This window comes from Rana temporaria, chromosome 9 (genome assembly GCF_905171775.1).
Source record: "Rana temporaria chromosome 9, aRanTem1.1, whole genome shotgun sequence".
NCBI classification, from domain to species: domain Eukaryota; kingdom Metazoa; phylum Chordata; class Amphibia; order Anura; family Ranidae; genus Rana; species Rana temporaria.
The window spans coordinates 58,262,979-58,285,917 of NC_053497.1; the positions used below are offsets into that span (position 1 = coordinate 58,262,979).

General features: G+C 44.5%; 2 protein-coding genes across 2 annotated transcripts in view; both read right to left on the bottom strand.

Annotated features, from left to right (window-relative positions):
- The window catches only part of PPP1R37 (protein phosphatase 1 regulatory subunit 37), a 62,259-nt gene extending 44,251 nt beyond the window's left edge, over positions 1-18,008 (bottom strand). The window contains exon 1 of the mRNA XM_040323576.1: positions 17,355-18,008. Coding sequence (XP_040179510.1) covers positions 17,355-17,985 — 631 coding nt within the window. The 5' untranslated portion in view covers positions 17,986-18,008. The remainder of the gene's footprint in view (positions 1-17,354) is intronic.
- Positions 18,009-18,724: 716 nt separating this feature from the next.
- On the bottom strand, positions 18,725-20,387 carry LOC120914555. The gene is made up of 3 exons (XM_040325232.1): positions 20,382-20,387; positions 18,853-19,443; positions 18,725-18,809 (listed from the first exon to the last, which is right to left on the bottom strand). Exons 1-3 carry the CDS (start codon positions 20,385-20,387, stop codon positions 18,771-18,773), a joined length of 636 nt encoding a protein of 211 aa, XP_040181166.1. The 3' UTR covers positions 18,725-18,770.
- Positions 20,388-22,939: the final 2,552 nt, after the last annotated feature.

Genomic DNA, 22,939 nt, shown 5'->3' on the forward strand with positions numbered 1-22,939 from the left:
AGGGCAAATGTACGTCTGTTGGACTAATTGTATTCTGACAACCTGTGTTGGCTGTCAGAACACCCAAACAGGAGCTGCATCCAACTGGATTCATCTGCTGTTCAGGCCAGTTTGATTTAAGGTTTACTAAGCCCCGCAGTGCCTTTGTTATTTGATGCTACACAGAAATGTCATGAGTGTCTGAGTCTGAGTGACAACATGCTACAAGTTCCGATGGCAGGTAATAGAATTTGTAACTTTCAATTTCCCGCAAAATTGGAAGGTTCTTTACTCAGGCTAGACTACAGCTGGCTTTGGCAAAAAGCAACCAGTCGCTGAAGAAAAAAATTATAGAAAAGTCAGTGAGTTTTGGCCTACCAAGAAGCTTTAAGGCCACTTTTAGACATTCAGGTAAAATTGCCGTGGCTCTGAAAAGTGATTTTCATTTGGAACTCTTTTCAGAGGCTTTTGACAGGCAGTTTAACCTCATAAATGCCACACTAACACATGGGTTGCACTTTAACCAGCACTACCACCAAACTCAACCGGGTATATTTTTTGCTATGGGCACAAAGCAAACCATTGCAGCTTAACCCCTTCCATACAGGGCATTTTCACCCCCTTCCTGCCAAGACCAATTTTTAGTTTTCAGCGCTGTTGCACTTTGAATGACAATTGCGTGGTCATGCAACACTGTACCCAAATAAAATCTTTATGTTTTTTCCCCCACAAATAGAGCTTTCGTTTGGTGGTATTTGATCATCTCTGCGGTTCTTATTTTTTGCGCTATAAACAAAAGAGCAATTTTTTTATTTATTTTTAAAACACAATTTTTTACTTTTTTATTTAATAAAATATCACAATTTTTTTTTTTTTTTTTTTTAAAACATGTTTTTTTCCTCAGTTTAGGCCGATACGTCTTCTACATATTTTTGGTAAAAAAAAATAAAAATAAAAAAAAAATCGCAATAATCGTATATTGATTGGTTTGCGCAAAAGTTATAGCATATACAAAATAGGTGATAGATTTATGGCATTTTTATTTTATTAATTTTTTTACACACACAGATCCACACTCCTACCGTGATCACCGGAAATCGTGGGAACGTGCACCGGGTCACGTGCGCCCCCTAGATCGCTGGGAACAAAGGATGTCATATGACATCGACCCGGATAGAGGGAGGGTTCCTGCCGGCGTTATTTTACAATGCGCCGGTAAGGAAGGGGTTAAGAGGGAGCAGTTGGGGGGACCCAAAAATGTGGCTCAATTGCGTGTTTTTACTGCCCCCAACTGCTAGTCTAGACAAACCCCCAAGAACCCAGCAATCAAATTTTGGCATTTACCCACTTCAGCCCCAGAAGAATATACCAACTTCCTGACCAGAGCACTTTTTGCGATTCGGCACTGCGTCGCTTTAACCTCCAATTGCACGGTCGCGCGACGTGGCTCCCAAACAAAATTGACGTCCTTTTTTTCCCCACAAATAGAGCTTTCTATTGGTGGTATTTGATCACCTCTGCAGTTTTTATTTTTTGCGCTATAAACAAAAAAAAAAAAAAAAAAAAAAGAGCGAAAATTTTGAAAACAAAAAATAAAATATACAATATTTTTTTCTTTTTGCTATAATAAATATCCCCCAAAAAATACATAAAAAATTGTCTCAGTTTAGGCAGATATGTATTCTTCATTTGAAAAAAAAAAAAAAAAAAAATCGCAGGCTTTTTATCTTAATGCATTACATTGATTGCAAGGCTGGAGTCACACCTATGCATTTTTAGTGCTTCTTGCATTTTACAGATTTGCACTACAGTCCATTAACAAGGATTCCTATGGAACATGTTCTGTAGAGCAAATCTGCAAAATGCACTAAAAAAAATGCATAGGTGTGAATCCAACCTAAAGTCTCTTTGCTGCTCCTGATGGGTTTGCGCAAAAGTTATAGCGTCTACAAAATGGGGCATTTATGTAATCATTATGGACACGGGTAGGGGGCCACGTTCCCCTCACACATCTCCATACCAAGCCAGGAAGAGGATGCGATCGCCTCCACCATCTGCTACCGACGGCTCCAGTAAGCGGCGGAGGGCACTGGAGCACGGCGGGAGGAGGGCCCCCTCTCCCACCACCGATAAATGTGATCTTGCAGCGAATCCCCCGCAGAGACCACTTTTATATCGGAAAGCAGACCGCCCGCTGAAGAGGATACCGGGGTTATGGTAGCTAGCTGCTGCCATAACAACAGTATTCCTTTTCAAAGTACCAGCGTAAAACGGCAGCAGGTGGTCCGAAAGTGGCAGAGATGCCCCCTAAAAGGAAGCCCTCCCTGCAGTCACAGTGGTTTTCTCAGTGCCGCTCCGGATCGCTGGATGTCCAGACAGACACTCACAGAGGAGCAGGGAGGATCCAAGATGTTGACGGGTGAGCACGCTGCCCGTGCCACTACTCCAATTCAGTCACCTTGTCTGCCTTTACCCTCGCTTCCTCCCGCTCTTGCTCGGACAGCCAGGAGAGATCCTCTGACATGGGAGACACATTGGGAGATAGAGATCGGTGCTCCCATATCCTCTCCCTACCCACCAAGAGTGACCAGAGAGTCGAGAAAGCCCTGCAACAAACAGGACATTGAGACTCTACATTGTCTCCATTGGAGTCAAAATGGATGATGATTTCGAAAATCGGAGTCGCAGAGTTAACATCCACATTAGAGGCCTACCTGAGGCTACTGCACCTCGGTCCCTACATTGCAGGGTGTCTTAGCAAATCCTGGGCTGGGAGGCTCCTGAGCATATTGAAATGGACCGTGCTCATAGTGCCCTCCGCCCACCTTCTAAGAACCCCGACAAGCTGCAGGATACTATATGCAAGCTTCATACATATTCCCTGAAAGAATGCATCATGTTCCATGTCAGAGGAACCCATTATGTGGACATTGATGGTGCCAAAATATCCTTTTTTCCCAGATCTATCCCGACGCACCCTGATGCAGCAAAAAACAGATAAAAATATCCACCCTGCGCTGCATGGGTTAACTGCTTGTTTTTGTCTAGGGGAATTGCGTAACGAAGATATACTTATCCAATATCTAATCCACTGACCATAAGACCGTTCCAAACCCCCATAGACTAAACCCCTTAGGGGGGGGGGGGGGTAGACTGAGGGTTCTGGATAATAGCACAAATATTAGTCCCCTGCCCAGCCCCCTCCACTCTCACAATCTCCTGGGACATGCCACTTATCCCATGAGGCTGTAGGATCATTCACAGAGTGCTGGACGAACTCACGCATGTGCAGTGGGAAGACTCAGCCGGCTCCCATATCCAAGATGGTGACCCACAGCGGTAAGAAGAACCCACTGCGGGAAGACAGAGCTGGACCCCGGCACTGGCAAGTACCCGATTTTTAAAACTCATCAGCTACAGTATCTGAAGCTGCTGACTTAAAGATCAAGCTGAGGTTCCCCTACACAGCTAACCATTAGGTCTAATATTTCAGAAAGCACTGTGCAAGGATGATATACAGCAAATTTCCCCTAGAAGACCATGCAGAAATCTAACCAGATCTGTAGAGCAACTGTAGTAGATTGGCTCTAGGACTGTATAGTCTTTAGTATTTATCAATGAGGTCATGAGAGCTCCAAAACCCAGGGCAGTTAAAAACACAAGTACCAAAATTATGGGTATCCCTGGAGCAGGAATCTGTACAGGCCCCCTTAGCCAATCTTCCGTGGATAGGGGTTTGATACTTCCGACTCTCGTCTCCACATCCCTTGATCGAACCCACTTTACTGGAACTATGTAGGTACTATAGGTTGGCCAAGATTTCTGGCTTCCCTCACCACTAACGGCTATTATTGGCCACCAAGACTTCATTCCGGGTATCTATGATAAAGCCTTTCAGTTGCAGCTGGACCGGATTAGAGGTTCTGCTTTTCTTGGTCCTTCGGGATGAGTCCGTCCATCGGTCCAGTATGGACAGCTTAACTCCTCTGTTCTGGGCAGGTGGAAGATTTTGCAATGGTCTCATTTCCTCCGGTCCCTCCCAGACCATATCCGTTTCCACAGACAACCTACTTGATTTGAAGACCTTTGTCTGGGAGAGGAGCCTCACGGATAGCTCTCTCCTCCTCTTATGGTATCTTACTTGCAGGTAAATCCCAACACGATCCTCCATTTAAGCAAATGGGAAAAATACATTAAGGCTTCATGTATACTACAGATCCTAAAAACTTGACCTTGGGAGCTTTTGGCGTTTTTTTGCCAAAGCTCCTAAACAACTCCATAAAAGCCTATGCGTCCATGTACACATAGGCTTTTAGTATCGGTTAGGAGCGGCTGCGGTTAGGGGAGGTTCAACCTCCCTCAACTAAACACAGAAGAATTATGTTCAGGATAGGAACGTTTTGACCGCTGGTCGCAAAATTCAGTGCCATTTTGCTTTTTCCCGCACCCGGCGGTCATAATAGGCTATGCATACATAAAGTCTATCGTTATGTTCTTGGGGGACCAAAATAACCACATACTCCTCTTTGCTCACAAGTCTTCTCTTTGAAGTAAATACAAAAAGATCACATTTAAAATCTTGACGCACTGGTATTAGACCCTTCAGTACTAGCTTCACTATTCCCTGCACACAGCCCGTCGTGCCGACGATGTAGCACTAAGGCTGGCACATCACTCTACATCTTCTGCGAATGTGTAAAGCTCCGTCTTTTTTGGCAACACAAACTTACGGACATTTTAGTGACAGACCAGCTGCAGTGCTCTTTAACTACTATGTCCAGTAAGATATACCGCAAGTCCATGTTGAAATATCGCTTTTAAATGCCACCAGTGCATGTGGAAACAACAATCACCACTACTGTGTTGCAATGACTTGCCTGAGTGAGCGAACTTTAACAGATGGAAAATGCTATCCGGCATGCTCTGACCATTCAGTGCGACTGCTTTAAAGCAGGGGCATGGTTGCCCTCCACCATATGAGGTTTTCAATCCCCCCCACATCTCATAATAGTTATGTGCCTACCAGTCTGAACCATCTTCTCAGTGTGTACAAGTCTGTCATGTTCTCCTATATGACTCGCACCACTATGCAGTATATACCAACCATGGATGCCACAGCCATAAGTCTTTAAGCGTGGAATGTTATTGTGAAGGAACTTGGTCTATTTTCTGTCTTTTAACCCCTTGCTTGCACATCCTTAATATATTACTGTTTATGGTTATCATTGAGAACAGACTGGAATGTCGTACTACATTGTCTTGTGGCATACCTTAACCACTTCAGTACCGCACAGTCATATGACGTCCACAGAGGGGATCTCCCATCCCGGGTGGACGTCATATGACGTCCTGGACTTTGTGCGGTGATATCTAAATGATGCCTGCAGCTAGAGGCATCAGATATCATTGTTTGCCGGCGGCGATCCTGCGCACCATAAGAACGATCATAGCGGCGGGTAAGCATGAGATCGGTGAATTTTTTTTTCACGATCTCATGCTTTCCAGCCTGGAGGAGAGATGTGGGGTCTTATTGACCCCCGCATATCTCCTTAAAGAGGACCTGTCACACACTATTCCTATTACAATGGATGTTTACATTCCTTGTAATAAGAATAAAAAAAAAAAAAAGTGATTTAAAAGAAAAGAAAAGAAAAGAAAAAAAAAAAATGTAAAAAACCCCCTGTCCCCGGTAGCTCGCGCTCAGAAGCAAACGCACACGTAAGTCCCGCCCACGTATGTAAACGCCATTCAATCCACATACGCGTGCGTTAGAGCGTGTGCAACAATTCTAGCACTAGACCTCCTATGTAACTCTAAACTGGTAACCTGAAAACATTTTCAAAGTGTCGCCTATGGAGATTTAGTAATGAAGTTTGGCGCCATTCCATAAGTGTGCGCAATTTTAAAGCGTGACATGTTAGGTATATATTTAATCGGCGTAACATCATCTTTCATATTTTACAAAAAAAATTGTGCTAACTTTACTGTTTTGTTATTTTTTAATTCATAAAACCATATTTTTTCCAAAAAAAAGGTGCTAAAAAAATTATTGCGCAAATACCGTGCAAGATAAAAAGTTGCAATAACCGCCATTTTATTCCCTAGGGTGTCTGTTAAAAAAAAAAAAACATATATAATGTTTGGGGGTTCTGAGTAATTTTCTAGCAAAAGAAATATGACGATTTGTACATGTAGGAGAGAAGTACCAGAATAGGCCCGTTATGGAAGTGGGTATAAAAGCCCTGTATTGAAGGAGTTAAAGAATTAAATTATGAAATTGGCACTCGACTTTGCCTCTTCCCAATCCTGACCTCTAGTGCAATAACCTGATGGGCACTGACCAGGAATGAGGTGCCACATAGGATGAGACGGGGTCAAGTGGTGATTTCAGAGTTGGGGTCAGTATCTGCATTGTAGAGCAATAGACAATACCTTGTGCAAGCCCCTGTAGCTGCCTGCTATATCATAACCATAGTCAATTTACTACTGTAGGACTGGCTACAAGTACACTTTAAAACAAGAAGATGATGCGTGCATATGAACAAAAAGCACAAGCACGCATTGTCCCCTTAGAAACGTTGCTGACAACTTGCTCACCAATGAGTCAGACCTTTAATGTGATGGAAATAAACCTTCTGATATCTTGTCTGATTCATAACTTCAGTAAAACATGCTGGATGTTCCAGCAGCAGTGTCATTTGTTAAAGAAAATTCATCGCTATGAATACATCGATATGATTATAATAGGGCGCTCTCAGTGCAGGAACAACAAGTGTGGTTAATGAATAACTCATAAGCGCTCAGTTTAATTTATAATTAAACAACCTAGGAAAGGGTCAGATCTGGTTTCAGATGAAGGTAACACTATAAGGACCAGAGTTATCCAGCTTTACGACTGGTTACATGCCGCAATTGAACGTGCGACGTTGCTATATTACCATCACTTACAGTACACAAAATGTTTCATGATGCAGAACATATTTTAAAGCAATTGTGTACATAAATGTTGGAGTTGCATTGTAAATTAGTCAATCGTGCACCTATAAATGTATACCGTATATACTCGAGTATGCAGTGTCCTTGTCACTTCCTGAAGAATATATTCCTTCCTAGCTATCTTCTGTAAACTATCTGCCTTTCCCACCGTGGAAGATGAAGCGATAACAGACATGTCTTTAGTCCATATCAGGAGAGAAACCTAGGATGACAACCATGCCTCCCTCCAGAAATACAGTGGAGGAGTGATGTAGTCACCCAGGGACAGCAAGTGTGTTATTTGTAGTATCAACAGGTGAAAAAAAAAGAAAATACAGTCGCCACACTAAGCACTAGTAATCTGCAATGTATTAGGCTCCTTTCACACGAAGGGTCTGATCAGGTCTGCCTCTCAGGTTTTTCAGGCAGACCTGATTAGACAGCTTATTCACCCCCATTGGACTGACGGGTGTAAACAAACTTGTACCAGTTTAAACCCTACCTCTGATCTGATTAAAATAAAATGGAAGGGTATCTGTCCTTTTCCATCTAGGCAGATCGGATTGGAGGACAGACAGGTAAAGCAAAGCAGGTTCTGCCCGTGTCCGCCCTGCAGAAACTGACTGGACACAGACCCGTCATCTGCCTGCTCCGCTCAGCAAAGGTTCAGCAGACGGGATCTCCTGCTGAGCAAAACAATCCACCCCCTGTGAAAGGAACCTTACATTTTTGCTTTTGGAGTTAGATACACTTTATTTGCACTAAGCAGCCCATTTCATAAAGTAATGAATGTGACTTTTAAACAATGCACCTGGAAAATTCGATTTCAGTGAATGTCATTAACTGCTTTAGAAATATGCACTTTAAGGCCGCATTCACACCTGAGCGTAGCGTTTTCGGTCATATTTTCCGGCCTTTTGTCGCATGTTTTGTTGCGTGTATTCACGCGTTTGCATACAGCGTTGTCCGCCGTTTTTGAACTTCGTCGTTTATTTTAGCCAATAGGAAAAATCATCATCTTTCATCACTTGTTGCTATGTCTGTAGATTTTTTTTTATCTTCTTCCTGGGTGAATATTCTATTTCACAGAACAGATTAAAGCGTCAAAACGCCCGTAGAAACGCTCATTGTCGCGCTAGAATCAAGAGTTTCCATTAGTTTCTATGGGAATACAAACGTTCAAAAACGCCCAAATTAGCCCGATTCGCGTGACAAAAAAGGGTCCAGAACTTGTTTGAGCTTCAGGCGTTCGGCTTCAGGCGTTTTGCAGTGGAGATGTGAACCATCTCCATTGAGAATGGATTTTTTCCCCCTCCAGCGTTTTATAGCTTCAGGCTACAAAATGCTCAGGTGTGAATGCAGCCTTAATGCTTCAGCCCCGAAAGATTTTACCCTTTCCCGACCAGAGTACTTTACAATTTGGCACTGCGCCACTTAAACTGACAATTACGCAGTAATTCAACGCTGTACCCAAAATGAAATTTGCGCCCTTTTTTCTCCCCACAAATGGAGCTTTCTTGTGGTGGCATTTCATCACAATATTATATATATTTCATCACAATATTATATCGTCAAATTTGCTTGGAATCTAGGAGCCAGCTAAAAAAGTTAGGAGCCAGGAACGCGCCCCGTCTCACCGAGCTTGCGCACAGAAGCATAATCGAGTAGTGCCCGCATATGAAAGCGGTGTTCAAACCACACGGGTGAGCGATCGCCACGATTGGTAGAGCGAGAGAAATAATTCTAGCCCTAGACCTCCTCTGTAACTCAAAACATGCAACCTGTAGAATTTTTAAAACGTCGCCTATGGAGATTTTAAGCGGTAAAAGTTTGTCGCCATTCCACGAGCGGACGCAATTTACTCTGCATAACATTATCTTTCTCAATATTAAAAAAAAAAAAAAAAAAAAAATTGGGCTAATTTTACTGGTGTCCTATTTTTTAATTAAAAAAAAAAGTTGATGATTTTTTCCCCAAAAAAGTGTGCTTGTAAGAACACTGCGCAAATACATCTCTAGGGTGTTTTTTATATATATATATATATATATATATATATATATATATATATATATATATATATATCTTTGGGGGTTCTAATTGGAGGGAAGGAGATGGCAGTGAAAACAGACAGGGGAAGCTCCATTAGCATTGCTGGTTGTCTTGTCATACCATCGGCCACCACAAGATGGCGCCAGATCACAGAAGGAAGCATAGACCTGCAGAAGGCCGCAAAGCCGCGGCCTCAATTACCGGCCGGCGCGGGAGCATGGAGACACAGAATACCCCAGCTGTGCTACCCCAGGTGCTAGGTCGCTTATTCTAGTCACAATTGCGACCTGGCGCTCGGGTTTGTCGAACCCTATATATTTTACTTTTTGCTATAATAAAATATCCCCAAAAGTTTTTATGAGGAAATAAAATCGCAATAAGCGTATATTGATTGGTTTGCACAAAAGTTATAGCGTCTACAAACCATGGGAAAGATTTATGGCATTTTCATCATTTTTATTAGTAATGGTGATCTGCGATTTTTAGCGGTACTATGACATTGCAACGGACAGATGAAAATGCACCGATTACTGCGTAAATGTCACTGCAGTGAAGGGGTTAACACTAGGGGTTGATCAAGGGGTTAAATGTGTGTTCCCTCAACATGTTCTAACTGTGTGGGGATGCTAGTGACTAGGAGAGAAGCCATATAGTTTTTCCTACTCAGTTTACACACACAAATCCTCGTTTTGCCGATCGCTCCAACCAGCCAAACGCATCGGGTTCCCCGGCGTGCAGCAGGTGCATGCGCCCTCTGGTGGCCGAAAACGGGTAGGACATACCCGTACGGAATTTCGCCCAGGAAAGCCATTGTGCCGCAGTATATCTGTGTGACATAGTCGGCAAGTGGTTAAAGCCAGCCATAGATTTGAACCATGTATGGGCAGGCTGAATGTACCAAAGTTGATCAATCAAATTGGGTAAAACTAGCCTGTGATTTTATAGCCGCTAGCAATAGTCATTGTCTTCTCCCGGCGGGACGGCATCCCCCACGCTGGGAGAAGGGGAAGCAGCACAAGGAACCAATAAGTTGTGCTGCAGTGCTCGTGTGCTAGCAAGGAACATGCTGAAAAGAATAGGTGGGAATCGTTCTGTATCTCCTTTAACTGTCAAGTCACAGTCTGGAGGAGGGACAAGACCTGCAAGTGTAAATGAACTGCATTCAAGAACAACCAGGTTCCCTGACAGGGCTATGTTGTGTGGCAGAGCAGTGTAAATATCAAGCCTGGACAGGGATAAATGCAAATCCTTTGGCAGGTAAAAAGGCATATATACATTTCATTCTTTGTATTTTTCTGTTTTCATGGAGTTCAGTTTTAAACAAAGGCTCCAGTCAGAAAGGGTTACATTTAATAACAACCTGACAGGACAGTAATAAGGGAGTGAAGACCCCTAATCAGAATACTTATTCCATGTCTGTGACTCACCAAAGCTTATTTTCCATTAGCTTTAAAAAGGAAGTCTTTATCAGATGTTTCTGAATCCAGCTAAGAATCCCCTGGCTACCCGGTCCAAAAATATCTGTCAAAGGGCTCAGCATATTGCTACACATCGCCATGAACAGTATATGCAGAAATTAGCCATTGGAGGGGGGGGGGGGGTGAGGCAGAGAGACCACTCCACAGGAGATGCAACGCGAGGAAAGCTTAAAGCTTTACTTCTGCATCCAGCAGTGTGGAGTTTAGGCAGAAAGGATAAGGAGGTCTTCTGCTCCCTTTAAAGTGGTTGTAAACCTACAGGTAAGTCTGGATTAAGGCTTACCTGAAGGTGTTCGAAATGTCCTCGAACGATTACTTCTAGTGCTGGGGTCATGCCGTGACTGGCGGCTCCCACGCGCCATACTCTGGCCAGTCACAGAGCTGGCGTTTTCGCGGCCTCTGGAAAAAGAGGGGTGAAGAATGGACGCTCGCTGCCAGCGAGGAAGACGGGGACATCGCGGGCTTCTCCTGCAGGTAAGTGTCACATAATGGGCTACTATGCGATGCATAGTAGCCCATTACACTTTACACCTTTGCAGGGAAAAAAGGAGGAAGTAAAACCCATCAGGGTTTACTTCTTTAAAGTTTAACTACAGTCAAAACAAAAAGCTAAGAGTGGTATTTAACAAGCTCCAATATAGTAGGAATGATGCGTGAAATCTTTAACAGCACAGCCTTTTGCACAGACATTACAACTTACTGAGGTTTATACTCAGGATGATGTTGATAGGAAAATGTTCCTTAACCACTTGCTTACTGGGCACTTAAACCCCCCCGCCCAGACCAATTTTCAACTTTCAGTGCCATCACTCTTTGAATGACAATTTGCGCGGTCATACAACACTGTACCCAAATGAAATTATAATTTTTTTCCCACAAAGCTTTTTCTTTGGTGCCATTTGATCACCTCTGCGGTTTTTTTTTTTTTTTTAAACAATAATAAGAAAAATACAAAAAACGTTTTATACTTTGTTATAAAATTTTGAAAACAGGTAATTTCTCTCCTTCATTGATGTATGCTGATGAGGCTACACTGGTGGGCACAGATAAGGCAGCACTGAAGGGCATCGATAGGTGGCACTAAGCGGCACTGATAAGGCACCACTGGTGGGCATTGATAGGTGGTATTGTTTTGCACTGGCAGGCGGTACTGGTGGGCACAGATGAGGCGATGTGCCTCTTCCTCTTCGGGACTGATGTCCCTTGCACAAAAGCCAGTGATCGACTTTTTTTCCCCCCTCACACGGTCAGCGTGAGAAAAAAAAAAATGATTACTGAGCTTTTGTTTACATCACGTGATCACGTGGTAAGGGGGTCGGGATCGGTGATCACTTCGATCTGTGATCACCCGAGTCACAGTGACTCGGTGATCAAAGCGCGTGGGGAGCGTGCAAGGGGGACGATGTCTATTGATGGCCTCCAGGCAAATCAGATGCGCGCTGTAGCCGTCATTTGGCTATATATCGCGGCTCTGAAGGAGTTAAGGACCGTGTGTACGAGCATAAACATGAGTATGCATATACATGCGTAAAATATTTCTTCGTCCTCTTCTAGTTGTCAGTGTTGCAATATACGTGTACAGTTGTGGCCAAAGGTTTTGAGAATGACACAAATATTAGTTTTCACAAAGTTTGCTGCTAAACTGCTTTTAGATCTTTGTTTCAGTTTCTGTGATGTGCGTGTAATTATATTTCACTACTTCATACGTTTCAAAGGCTTTTATCGACAATTACATGACATTTTATGCAAAGAGTCAGTATTTGCAGTGTTGGCCCTTCTTTTTCAGGACCTCTGCAATTGGACTGGACATGCTCTCAATCAACTTCTGGGCTGATAGCAACCCATTCTTTCATAATCACTTCTTGGAGTTTGTCAGAATTAGTGGGTTTTTGTTTGTCCACCCGCCTCTTGAGGATTGACCACAAGTTCTCAATGGGATTAAGATCTGGGGAGTTTCCAGGCCATGGACCCAAAATGTCAACGTTTTGGTCCCCGAGCCACTTATTTATCACTTTTGCCTTATGGCACGGTGCTTCATTGTGCTGGAAAATGCATTGTTCTTCACCAAACTGTTGTTGGAAGAAGTTGCTGTTGGAGGGTGTTTTGGTACCATTCTTAATTCATGGCTGCGTTTTTGGGCAAAATTGTGAGTGAGCCCACTCCCTTGGATGAGAAGCAACCCCACACATGAATGGTCTCAGGATGCTTTGGTGTTGGCATGACACAGGACTGATGGTAGCGCTCACCTTTTCTTCTCCAGACAAGCCTTTTTCCTGAAGCCCCAATCGGAAAGAGGCTTCATCAGAGAATATGACTTTGCCCCAGTCCTCAGCAGTCCATTCACCATATTTTCTGCAGAAGATCAATCTGTCCCTGATGGTTTTTTTTGGAGAGAAGTGGCTTCTTTGCTGTCCTTCTTGACACCAGGCCATCTTCCAAAAGTCTTCGCCTCACTGTGCGTGCAGATGCGCTCACACCTGCCTGCTGCCATTCCTGAGCAAGCTCTGCACTGGTGGGACTCCGATCCCGCAGCTGAATTCCCTTTAGGAGACAGTCTTGGCGCTTGCTGGACTTTCTTGGGCACCCTGAAGCCTTCTTCACAAATGCAGTGGAATATTTTTTTTATGGGATTAAGTTCATTTTCATGGCAAAAGAGGAACTTTGCAATTAATTGCAATACGTCTGATCACTCTTCATAACATTCTGGAGTATATGCAATTTCCCATCTCAAAAACTGAGGCAGCAGACTTTGTGAAAATTTGTATTTGTGTCATTCTCAAAACTTTTGGCCATGGCTTGTATATACATGCATTTATGTACATACTGCATGTTCATGAATCACTGCACTCAAACTTAAAAATGTTAATTTACAGCTCTGTACTCATCTCTGTATTACTGAGCTTTACAAAGCTGTGTGTATTGTTCCATAGACAAAAATGCACTTGTCAGCCAGGAACTATGACGTCACCCAGGAACCATGATATCACCCATTAGCTTCCATGGCCCAGACGTAGGGCTGGGGAAAAAAAATAATAATCGATTTGAATCAAGTTGTGAGGGCAAATCGATTCAGATTTTGACCAATTTTTTATTTTTTTATCCATAGGACGAGCGCTCCGCGGACTAGGCCGAATCCGTGGCCTTGATTAAAAAATCCTGCGCGCAGCTCGCCGCGATCCTGGGAAAAGGCCGCGAGGCCGGACACTGCTCGCCTAAAAATTTAGGACCGGCGCGGTGTCCATCAGGAAAAAAAATAATAATAATTTGAATCAAATCGCAGATTTTTTTGGGGGGCCAAAATCGCCCAGCTCTACCCAGACGTTGTCGTAGCTCCCTCCTCTCCGCTGCAGCAGCTGCTCGCTGACACAGGGAAGCCAGAGCTGCGGGATCATGTGACCAGAGCAGAATGGACCAAGTATAAAACATCTTTTTTACACAGGTTAGGTAGCAGGGGGGGTGTGGGAACATTTTTAAGCATAATTAAGCTAGTAATAAGCAAACCTACAAGACAGAGTTCATACATTGTCTTAAATTATTACCATACAAAAATTGTCAAAATCAATAATGTTTTAAAGCTGAACTCCAGATATGGTGTTTTTTGCAGCGTTATATTGGTTCAGCTTAGACCAATGTAATTATGCATACGCCTCTTCTGTGGAAGACAAAAATCATTGCAGTAGTCACGAGTAGTAGTATGGTGACCTCTGCTATCTTCTGGGTCCCATGCGGAGCGCGAGCCCTAATGCAGAACGAACACAAAGGGCCAGATCCACAAAGCGTTTATGCTGGCGTATCTATTGATACGCCGCGTAACTTCTAGTTTGCTCCGGCGTATCTTTGTTTTGTATCCACAAAACATGATACGCCTGAAGCTGGGCTAGATCCGACTGGCGTACGTCTTAGTACGCCCTGGGATCTAAGGTGCATATTTCCGCTGGCCGCTAGGTGGCGCTTCCGTCGATTTCCGCGTCGAGTATGCAAATGAGCTAGATACGACGATCCACGAACGTCTGTTCGGCGCATTTTTTTACGTCGTTTCCGTAAGGCTTTTTTCGGCGTATAGTTACCCCTGCTTTATGAGGCGTACGCAATGTTAAGTATGGACGTCGGGCCAGCATCGAATTTTCCGTTGTGTACGTCGTTTACGTAAAACGTTCGCGAATAGGGCTTTGCGTAGAATTACGTTCACGTCTAAAGCATTGGCATGCTGCGGGTTAATTTGGAGCATGAGCAATGGGATACCCTCATGGACGGCGCATGCGCCGTTTAAAAAAAACGTCAATTACGCCGGCAGATTAACGCTACGCCGCCGTAACTTTAGAGGCAAGTGCTTTGTAAATACAGCACTTGCCTCTCAAAGTTGCGGCGGCGTAGCGTTACTACGATCCGCTCCGCCTGCCTAAAATTACGATCCGCTACGTGGATCTGGCCCAAAGTGTTGCATGTCTGGAAAGTGCACAATTCACACGTCTTTCATTTTTTTTTTTTTTATTCAATGAATGCAGAGCATTCTAATTGGACTAGGGTAGATTTGATTGAAATCAAGTTGATTTAACCACTTCAACACCAGGCACTTACCCCCTTTCCTGCCAAGCCAATTTTCAGCGCTGTTTAAATGACAATGCTACACTGTACCCAAACAAGATTTTTTATCATTTCTCTTGTTTGTAATAAAATATTGTAAATAAGTATGTTATCTCCTTTAATGATTAGGCGGCCCCAATATTCAGCACTGATGGGCACTAATGGGTGGCACTGGTGGGCACTGATAGGCGACACTGATGGGTACTTATGGGTGGCACTGGCAGACATTGCTGATGGGCACTGATTGCCATCTCCCTGGTGGTCCGTCAAAGGCTCTTTACAGAGATCAGTGTGTCAGACTGACACGCCGCAACAACGGTCTCCGCGATGCACGCCCCCCACGGGTGTGTGCCGGCAGATATTCTGCTGGACGTCATACACTGCCCAGTCAGGATAACAGAACCACCGCCCAGCCATCATTGTGCTATAGGCCAGACGGGAAGTGGTTAAAACACGATTTAATATCACTAGTAAAGAGGCTTGATTTAAATTATATTTTTAAAGAGAAACTGTCATCTATGTCCTGCGCTCCTCCTCTGACCCGCTGTTGACTCACCGACAGTCCCATTCACTTTAATTAGGACGGTTGGTGATGTGGAAGTGACACAATAAGGTGAGGGACATGGCGGCATCAGGTGAGTGGATGCCCGCTAACAGGCGCTGCCATGATGGATCTGAAATGACAGGTGCTCTTTAACCACTTTCTGACCAGTTAGTTTCCTCTGCAGTTATACTGCGGCAGGTTGGCACAGCTGCGCGAACAGTCGTAGATGTATACTGGCTCTTTTTAAAGACACTGTAGCAGGCGCGATGACAGCGGGCACCTGCAAACGCTCATGAGAAAACACAAAAATCCCGGTTCTGTCAGGGGAGAGGAGACAGATCTCTCTAGTCAGCCACATTCGCCCCACAGTTAGAAAACACACATAGGGAACACAGTTAACCCCTTGATCACCCCCTTCCCAGGAAGCGCACCCACATTAGTGCCCTGTTGGACTTTTGGGTCTCAGAGGGGGCACTCAATGTGAAGTGGAGCCAGGAGTACTGATGGGGGACCCCCGGAAGAGGAGGATCAGGGACACTGTGCAAAACCCATGTACGGAGGAGTTAAGTATACCATGTTTTGTTTTTTTAAACTCGACACTCTTTATCAGGTTTCTGATAATGTAAAAATTAAGGAATTATTTATGACTCAGAGGTTGATTTACTAAAACTGGAGAATTCAAAATCTGGTGCAGCTCTGCATAGAAACCAATCAGCTACCATTTGTTTTTCTTTTGTCAAAGCTTAAAGCGGGAGTTCACCCATAAAACAATTTTTTCAAACAATCCCCTTAGCTTCATGCTCATTTTGTCTAGGGGAATCGGCTAGTTGTTTTAAAATATGAGCAGTACTTACCGTTTTCGAGATGCATCTTCTCCGTCGCTTCCGGGTATGGGTCTTCGGGAGCGGGCGTTCCTTCTTGATTGACAGTCTTCCGAGAGGCTTCCGACGGTCGCATCCATCGCGTCACTAGTAGCCGAAAGAAGCCGAACGTCGGTGCGGCTCTATACTGCGCACCGACGTTCGGCTTCTTTCGGAAAATCGTGACGCGATTGATGCGACCGTCGGAAGCCTCTCGGAAGACTGTCAATCAAAATAGGAACGCCCAGTCCCGCAGCCCATACCCGGAAGCGGCGGAGAAGATGCATCTCGTAAACGGTAAGTACAGCTCATATTTTAAAACAACTAGCCGATTCCCCTAGACAAAATGAGCATGAAGCTAAGGGAAAAAAGTGTTATGTACGGGTGAACCTCCGCTTTAAATTGATCAAACTGAAATTATTAGCAGATTGGTTACCATGCACAGCTGCACCAGATATTGCACTCTTCGGTTTTAGTAAACCAATCCCAATGTGATGGTGAGCACTGACATCTAGATCTAGACAATTTTAGAAAAAGAACCAATAGAGCTTTTTACCTGAAACGTGAATCTCATCTTCATAATTCTTTTTGTACTTTTCATGTTACAAATCAGGCTGAACCCACTGCTGTTTATATTCCCTAGACACTAGCCCTTTAGTTTTGACATAATAGAAATTATAGAAGCAAAATGACATGAAGAATAAAGGATCCACATCATCAACTTTCACCAAGAGCTGCAGGACAAAACTAAAATTTTAGCTTAGGTGAGTGAATACTGCATTTGAGCTTTCATTACAGATCTTCATTTCATTTAGGTATTATATGATGGGCTACCGTAATGATAAAAATAAAAAGACCATCCAACCAAAAGAAAACACTCCTCACCATGCCTCCATGGATCTTTGGGTTCTAGGGCACCTGATACAATGTCATCATCACTTGGAAATGTGACCCTTTTGGGCCCATGTTTACTGCGCCCATTGTCGTCCCCTTGGGACCCTTCCTCTTGGACATGAATACCAGAATTCACTTGGTCTGTTCTCTCAGTGGATTTTATCAACTCCACTGTATCTACTTTAGTTTCCTCTGGATTGGAAGATGCCTCTTGGGTTCTGTGAGGCAAAGTTTCCACATTCTGGTTTATTAGTGAAGCATTGGAAGACCCCTCTTCAGTCTTTTCCTGGTCCCCATCCACAGTGCATTGGCCCCCTGAAGTCTTATCAATATTTGGTTCCTCTGTTGTGCTTTCTGGGTGGGCAGAATCGTTTGTTGCTTCCTGGTCATTGTGTGTAGGTTCCTCAAAAACATCTTCTGCGCCTTCCTCCTGTTTAGTGTTTTCATTGGAACAAGTCCCAATACCTGAACCATCCTCTGGGAAGCAGGAGTCACTACTCTTCTCTGCATGCTCCTGTTCTCCGGGTGACTCCTCAGAGGGCAAATTTGCACTTTCCAAGACTGCAGGCATCTCCATAGTAGCAAGTGCTTTACCCAGCAACAGCCGCCATCTTTTATACATGCACCATAAAAAGGCTCCAAAATATCAATAGTTCATGTTTCAATTGCATAAAAAAAAAAAAAAAATATGATAAACAAGAAAAGATCCCCGAAAAGTCCCCCTTAAGTTAGTGCAACAATATCAAAAAGTTTCAAAATGTCTTGACCACAGCTGGCGCCGGCTGAGTACTGCAATTCCAGAAACATGCAAACTTAACAAAATTTCCCAACAACTTGCAGTTTTACTTCTTCATAAAGTGGAGGTTCAGTCTCTGTGTATGTTTGTGTTATAACACTTGAAGAGATCAGACAGGGTGAAGTTCTAAGAGTGGTGTGGAAGAGGGGAATGAATCACTCCTCACAGGCTGGTGTGGAATAGTAAAGAGTCACTGCAGCTTCTCACACTTAGTCTCTACATGTCTCAGCCCAGGTCTCATGATCCATCTCACCAAGCCTGGCTGTCCTAGGCTCTGCTAAGTCAAGAGATGGTGCTCTCTCTGGTTTCTTCTCAATGTCCTGGATGACTTCAGATGGGATGTCTGCTGTTGTTTATATCCCGCTCTGTGACGGCATGTCAGTCTCTGGTTCTAGACGCTCTTGGATATCTCCAGATAGGCTGCCTCTACCTCACTCTGATGAGATGTCAGTCTCTGGGTGGGCTGCCTGCACCCTTCTCTGTGTTGGGATATCAGTTTCTGGTTCTCTCTCTGGATGGGCTGTCTACTGCTCTGTCTATCCCACCCTGTAATGGGATGTCAGTCTCTGGTTTGTGCCTCTCTTTCTTAATTGTCTCTGGATGGGCTGTCTCTATACTTCTCTGTGATTGGATGGCAGTCTTTGGTTGATGTCTCTATACTTCTCTGTGATTGGATGGCAGTCTTTGGTTGATGTCTCTGGATGGACTGTCACTATCCTTCTCTGTGATTGGATGGCAGTCTCTTGTTGATGTGGTGGGCAGTCTACTTCTGTCTCTATCCTCTGTGATTCGATGGCAGTCTCTAGTTGATGTGGTGGGCTGTCTACTGCTGTCTCTATCCTTCTCTGTGATTGGATGGCAGTCTCTTGTTGATGTGGTGGGCTGTCTACTGCTGTCTCTATCCTTCTCTGTGATTGGATGGCAGTCTCTTGTTGATGTGGTGGGCTGTCTACTGCTGTCTCTATCCTTGTCTGTGATTGGATGGCAGTCTGTGGATGGACTGCCTGTATTCTTCTCTATGATGGGATGGCAGTCTGTGGCTTGTGTTTCTCCCAGCTGGCTGTGTTCAGTGCTGCAGGTGCCCCATGCGGTCTCTTCCTCCTCCCTCTCTGTCTCTTCTTCTCCTGAGGGCTGCAGGTACCCCAGGGCGGGCAGTCTCCTGTTGTCACTCAGTGACTTCCTAAGAAGTCTCCTCTGCCCACTCCCAGACGCCCCTGTCGAGCAGCCTGCACCTTCCAGGAATACCTCAGCTCGCTTCCCGTGCACCAGGAATTCCCTACTTGTCTCTTACGCTCCAAGAATGTCTCTCGCTGTCTAGCTCAGTTTCCGGGTCACATGTCTCTCTCCGTCTCAGCTCCCTGCCAGCCTCTGACGTCCACTAATTCCGCCGAGCCAACCAGGACGCTCCGCGTCAGCAGGCACCATAGAGTTTGTGGGAGGACCGAAGAATCAAGAACGCCTCTACCGTAGAGTGGCGATGGTACTGTGAGCGCAGCGCTAAGTTTCCGAGAACCATAGAGAAGGAGAGAGGGATAGATGGGCGCTAGATAGCCCAGAGTGGATGAATGATAATTGGTTGGCACATACATGTTTGTTACTCCCAGCTTAGAAATGGGAAGTTTTTTTGTGTGTGTGTGTATAAGATGTGAATGTGTATTTTGCATGATTACACAACATTGAGTGCAACTACAAAATAAAGCCCACTTCGTTTTCATAGCAGTAAAGGCTTCTAGGACTAGGTAGCTATTACCACTTGCCTACCTGGCACTTACAACCCCTTCCTGCCCAGGCCATTTTTCAACTTTCAGCGCTGTCGCTCTTTAAATTGACAATTGCGCGGTCATGCTACACTGTACCCAAACACATTTTTATCATTTTCTTCACACAAATAGAGCTTTATTTTGGTGGTATTTAATCTCTGCTGGGTTTTTTATAAAAAAAAAAAAAAGACCAAACATTTTGAAAAAAATATGTTTTTTACTTAGTTACAAAATTTACTGACAGAAAGTAAGTAATTTTTCGCCTGCGCTGATGAGGCGGCACTGATGGGTACTTATAGGCTGAGCTGGTGGGCATTGATGAGGTGGCACTGATGAGGCGATACTTATGGGCACTGGTTAGGTGGCACTGATGAGTGCCCTGATTACATTCCTACATGTCCCCCTGTGAGGAGATGCCGCTGATCGGCTCTCCTCTCCTCACACTTTGTCAGTGTCGGTTACCGGCATCTCCGTGTTTACATGTGACCGCCTGTGATTGGACACAGCCAATCGCATGGTAAAAGAGCCTCTTTACAGAGATAGGGGCCACGCGGTGTCCTAGCAACACGGCGCGGCCGTAATCGCCACACTTTGAGTGTCCTAACGGGTGTGCAAGAGCGGCTGTTCTGGAGCGCTGTCATATGACGTCGTCCCAGAATGAGAGCCGCTCCGCCATCCTTTGACAGTGGGCGGGCAGCAAGCAGTTAAGGATGATCTCAAGCGTGTTCGCAACTCCACGTGCCCGAGCCTGCCAGGAAGCTGACACCCCACAGCGGTAATCACAGGCAGTGAGACATTTCCTCTCTCACATAAAGGCATGCGTTGAGCTACTAAGGTATTACAACATGCGTCCAACCGCTAGCATAGAAGATTACAATAAAGATCAACGAGCACAACTGCATTAAAGATTCCAATGCACGTCTCTTATGTAAGTGATTATCAGTACGGGACCCCAGGCATCACTCCAATCAGAGAACAGGAGTTTGGGGGTTCTCTACATCATATCACTGTAACATAAAGGAATGCATTGGGCTACTAAGGGAGCAGGTATGAAATACCTTTGAGCCTTAGCATGAAAAAGTTAGAGCGAACATGTTCAGCATTTTAGGGCGGAAGCCTGTATACAAGTAACAACGTATTTCAGGCACGTAGTTTCTGAGAATACTGTATGCAATAGCAAGTTACTTAAAGCGGGGGTTCACCCTAAAAAAAATGTCTAACATTACATTGAGCCGAGTTGTGAGAATGAAGGGAAAAGGGGAATGGCAGCCTCTAGCCCCCCTTTTCCTCATGGGAAAATGGCGGGAGGATAGGGTATATTTTCCCCCTGGAGTCTAGTTCCCTTAAGGGGTTAATTTGGCGGGCTCTCAGGTCTGAGGGGACAAAGTAGAGTGACCTCTCAGTGACCTGTGAAAGCCTGCTTGATTTTGAAAGGTTAGATCCAGTTTTTCAGGTCATTTGGCTAGCAACAGGGAAAGCCCGCGCAAAGTGTTCAAAATCTAGTTAGAACTGGCTGAGTTTGGGGCTATTTAAAGAGGGTTCCGTCGGCTTGGAGCTCAGTCGCCTCAGAGACAGAAGAACTGTGGTGTTCTCCCCCCCGCCCCCTTGTTTGCTTATGTCGCAGTTGTTGTTATGTGGTCGGGTCACCTTTGTGTTTTGCAGAGGGGGACGAGTTGTTAAATAAAGTTTATATTTTATATATAAAAAAAAAAAAAACAGAGGAAAAGGTTGAAGAACTAAGCTTATGCTATTCTTTGCTCAAGTGCTGTGTTTAAATTGGAGTGGGTAATTTTGTTGCAGCCTGAGCCGTAGTGGCTAGGCTTGCTAAAGTTTATTTATATATTTATTATTATCTTAAATTATCATTACCCATTAGTTATTTATTTATTTATTTATCTATCTATTTATTTATTTATTTAAAACCAATAATAAACATCCGCGGCCTTTAATATCCAATGAGTGTCTGCTTCGTTTTTTCTATTTTAAAGTTTTAAGAATTGTATTTATTTCCCGGCTATTTTCCCATGACATTATGCTGACCTTTTTTACATTCTTGCCGTACATACCGTTTTATCTATATTTTCACCGCGGCTTCTGGGTATGTAATCCTGCGGAACTGGGCGTTCCTATTCACATGCTAATTGATTGACATGCTTCATTGACATACCCGGAAGCCGCGGTGAAAATATAGATAAAACGGTATGTACGGCAAGAATGTAAAAAAGGTCAGCATAATGTCATTCTCACAACTCGGCTCAATGTAATGTTAGACATTTTTTTTAGGGTGAACCCCCGCTTTAAGAGAGACAACTTTAGCGTAATCAAATTTAAAGTGTATGTCCCTTTGAGATATTCCTCAGCGGTCAGCTGAAGACACAGCAAATAATCCCAAGCAGCAGGATAGCATTCGATAAGCCCATTTTAAATACAGTGGCCCAGATTCAAGAAGCACTTGCGCCCGCGCAACCATAGGTTACGCAGCGCAAGTGCTTACTTGCTCCGGTGTAACGAGTGCTCCTGATTCAGGAACCTCGTTACACCGACTGCAGGCTAAAATCTGCGCGGCATAAGGCTCTTATGCCTCGCAGATTTTAGGCTGCATTCTTGCGGGGGCCGCTAGGGGGCGCTCCCATTGTGTATCAGCGTGTAGTATGCAAATTGCATACTACCACTGATTCACAAGCTTGCGCGGGCCCCGCACAAGCCAGGTACGCTGCCCCTACTTCTAATAGTAGGGGCAGCCAATGCTAAAGTATAGCCGGCCTTCCCGTCGCCGTGAAATTTGAATTTCACGGCGTTTGCGTAATTGAAACGTGATTGGCGCTGGACGCCATTCACGTTCACTTAGAAGCAAATGACGTCCTTGCGACGTCATTTGCCGCAATGCACGTCGGGAAAGTTTCCCGAGGGAGCATGCGCTGTACGCTCGGCGCGGGAGCGCGCCTAATTTAAATGATTCCCGCCCCCGGTGGGATCCTTTAACTTGCGCGCGCTTACGCCGGGCAAATTTGCCGGCGCGC

Bases quoted from the DNA above. Each gene is read 5' to 3' on its own strand.
- LOC120914555 (XM_040325232.1), bottom strand. The intron at 18,810-18,852 runs ATCAACCAAAGA...AAGTATAGAGAC, and splicing joins GTGACAGTCCATCCAGAGAC to ATCAACCAAAGACTGCCATC.